A 1,304-nucleotide genomic window follows, 5' to 3' on the forward strand; every position below is an offset into this window, starting at 1 on the left:
GGACTCCCTCAGACTCCCACAGACTCCCTCGGACTCCCACGGACTCCCACGGACTCCCTCAGACTCCCACAGACTCCCTCAGACTCCCTTAGACTCCCACAGACTCCCTCAGTCTCTGTTCAGGTCCCCACACTGCTCCCCATGGTGATGGGTTATATGTAGAGTTCGTTTTATTGCTCTGCTCTGTGACAATGTAATGGAATTAAAACGCTGTAAAAAAACAAACAGGACTGAATGGATCCCATCAGTTCTGCAGAAACAGGTTCCTGTCGGAGGTCGGTGTAGATAAACCTGAAGGTGAAGGTTCTGCTGTCCAGAACCAGGACCATCAGAACCAGGCTGGAAACCTGAAAGCACCTGGTTGGGGTTTATTGAGTCACTGTAGAACCCAGAGCAGAACCTCATAGAGCTGGCCGTCTGAGGCGCCTCTTTGTGTGCGCAGGAGGAAGAGTCTCAGCGATCAAAATCCAGAAAAACGTTATTCAGCGCCGCCCTGAGGAAACACAGCGAGTCCGACGGCGGGTCACACGCGCAGACGCAGTCGCACCACGGCAAGAGGACGGTGCACCGCGGCTGCCACACCGGTAACTCGCGCACACACTGCAGCCGCCATTGTTTCTGCAGGGAAGGCGGCCTCTTCCTGCATCCATCCTGAACACCGGTTTCTGTGTTTTTCCAGACGACACAGTCCGATCAGAGAGCAGCTCGGCGTCAGACTCCACAGGATATGACATCGGTAAGATTCTGATCTTCTGTAAACACCAAGACGCTACAGCAGACAGGTAGTCAGCGGGTGTCAGTTCAGGTGTTTTGCTGCAGCAGCACCAAGGAGAAGGTTTAGAAACCACTGAGCAGCCCAGAACCTTCCAGAACCTCCACCAAACCGGGTCAAACTGGAATTTCATGTAAAGCAGCTGTAGATTCCCTCCTTCTCCCCTCTGAGCCTGCTTCATGTCAACTTCTGTCCCTGAGAGGATGGGACCACTTAAAGCAAACCGCCTGTGATTGACAGCTAGTGAGGAAAAAGACAGCAATGTACCAAATGACTGTGCTTAAGCAAACCAACATATTTTTACTAAAGTAAAAATTAAAACATCTCCAAGTTATATCTCAAGTAAGAGTAAAAATAAGTAAATAATAAAAAAGCTCAACTACTGAGGAACTAAATAATTATGTAATCAGACAGACTATAATATAAAGTGGCCTGTAAAGCCTATAATACAGTAGTTAAAGGAAAAGTCGCTCATATTCAGAGTTCGAACTTCTGAAAGTTCTTTAAATCTGAAATGATTCCATCCTGTTCA

General features: G+C 48.3%; 1 protein-coding gene across 3 annotated transcripts in view; it reads left to right on the forward strand.

The window, feature by feature from the left end:
* The window catches only part of LOC107099813 (FERM domain-containing protein 4B-like), a 17,184-nt gene that overhangs the window by 9,129 nt on the left and 6,751 nt on the right, over positions 1-1,304 (forward strand). For all 3 annotated transcript variants that reach the window (XM_015398100.1, XM_015398086.1, XM_015398093.1), the window contains exons 6-7: positions 443-584; positions 680-736. In XM_015398100.1, coding sequence (XP_015253586.1) covers positions 443-584; positions 680-736 — 199 coding nt within the window. The remainder of the gene's footprint in view (positions 1-442; positions 585-679; positions 737-1,304) is intronic.

Source organism: Cyprinodon variegatus, unplaced genomic scaffold (assembly GCF_000732505.1).
Source record: "Cyprinodon variegatus isolate N-32 unplaced genomic scaffold, C_variegatus-1.0 Scaffold28, whole genome shotgun sequence".
Lineage (NCBI taxonomy): Eukaryota > Metazoa > Chordata > Actinopteri > Cyprinodontiformes > Cyprinodontidae > Cyprinodon > Cyprinodon variegatus.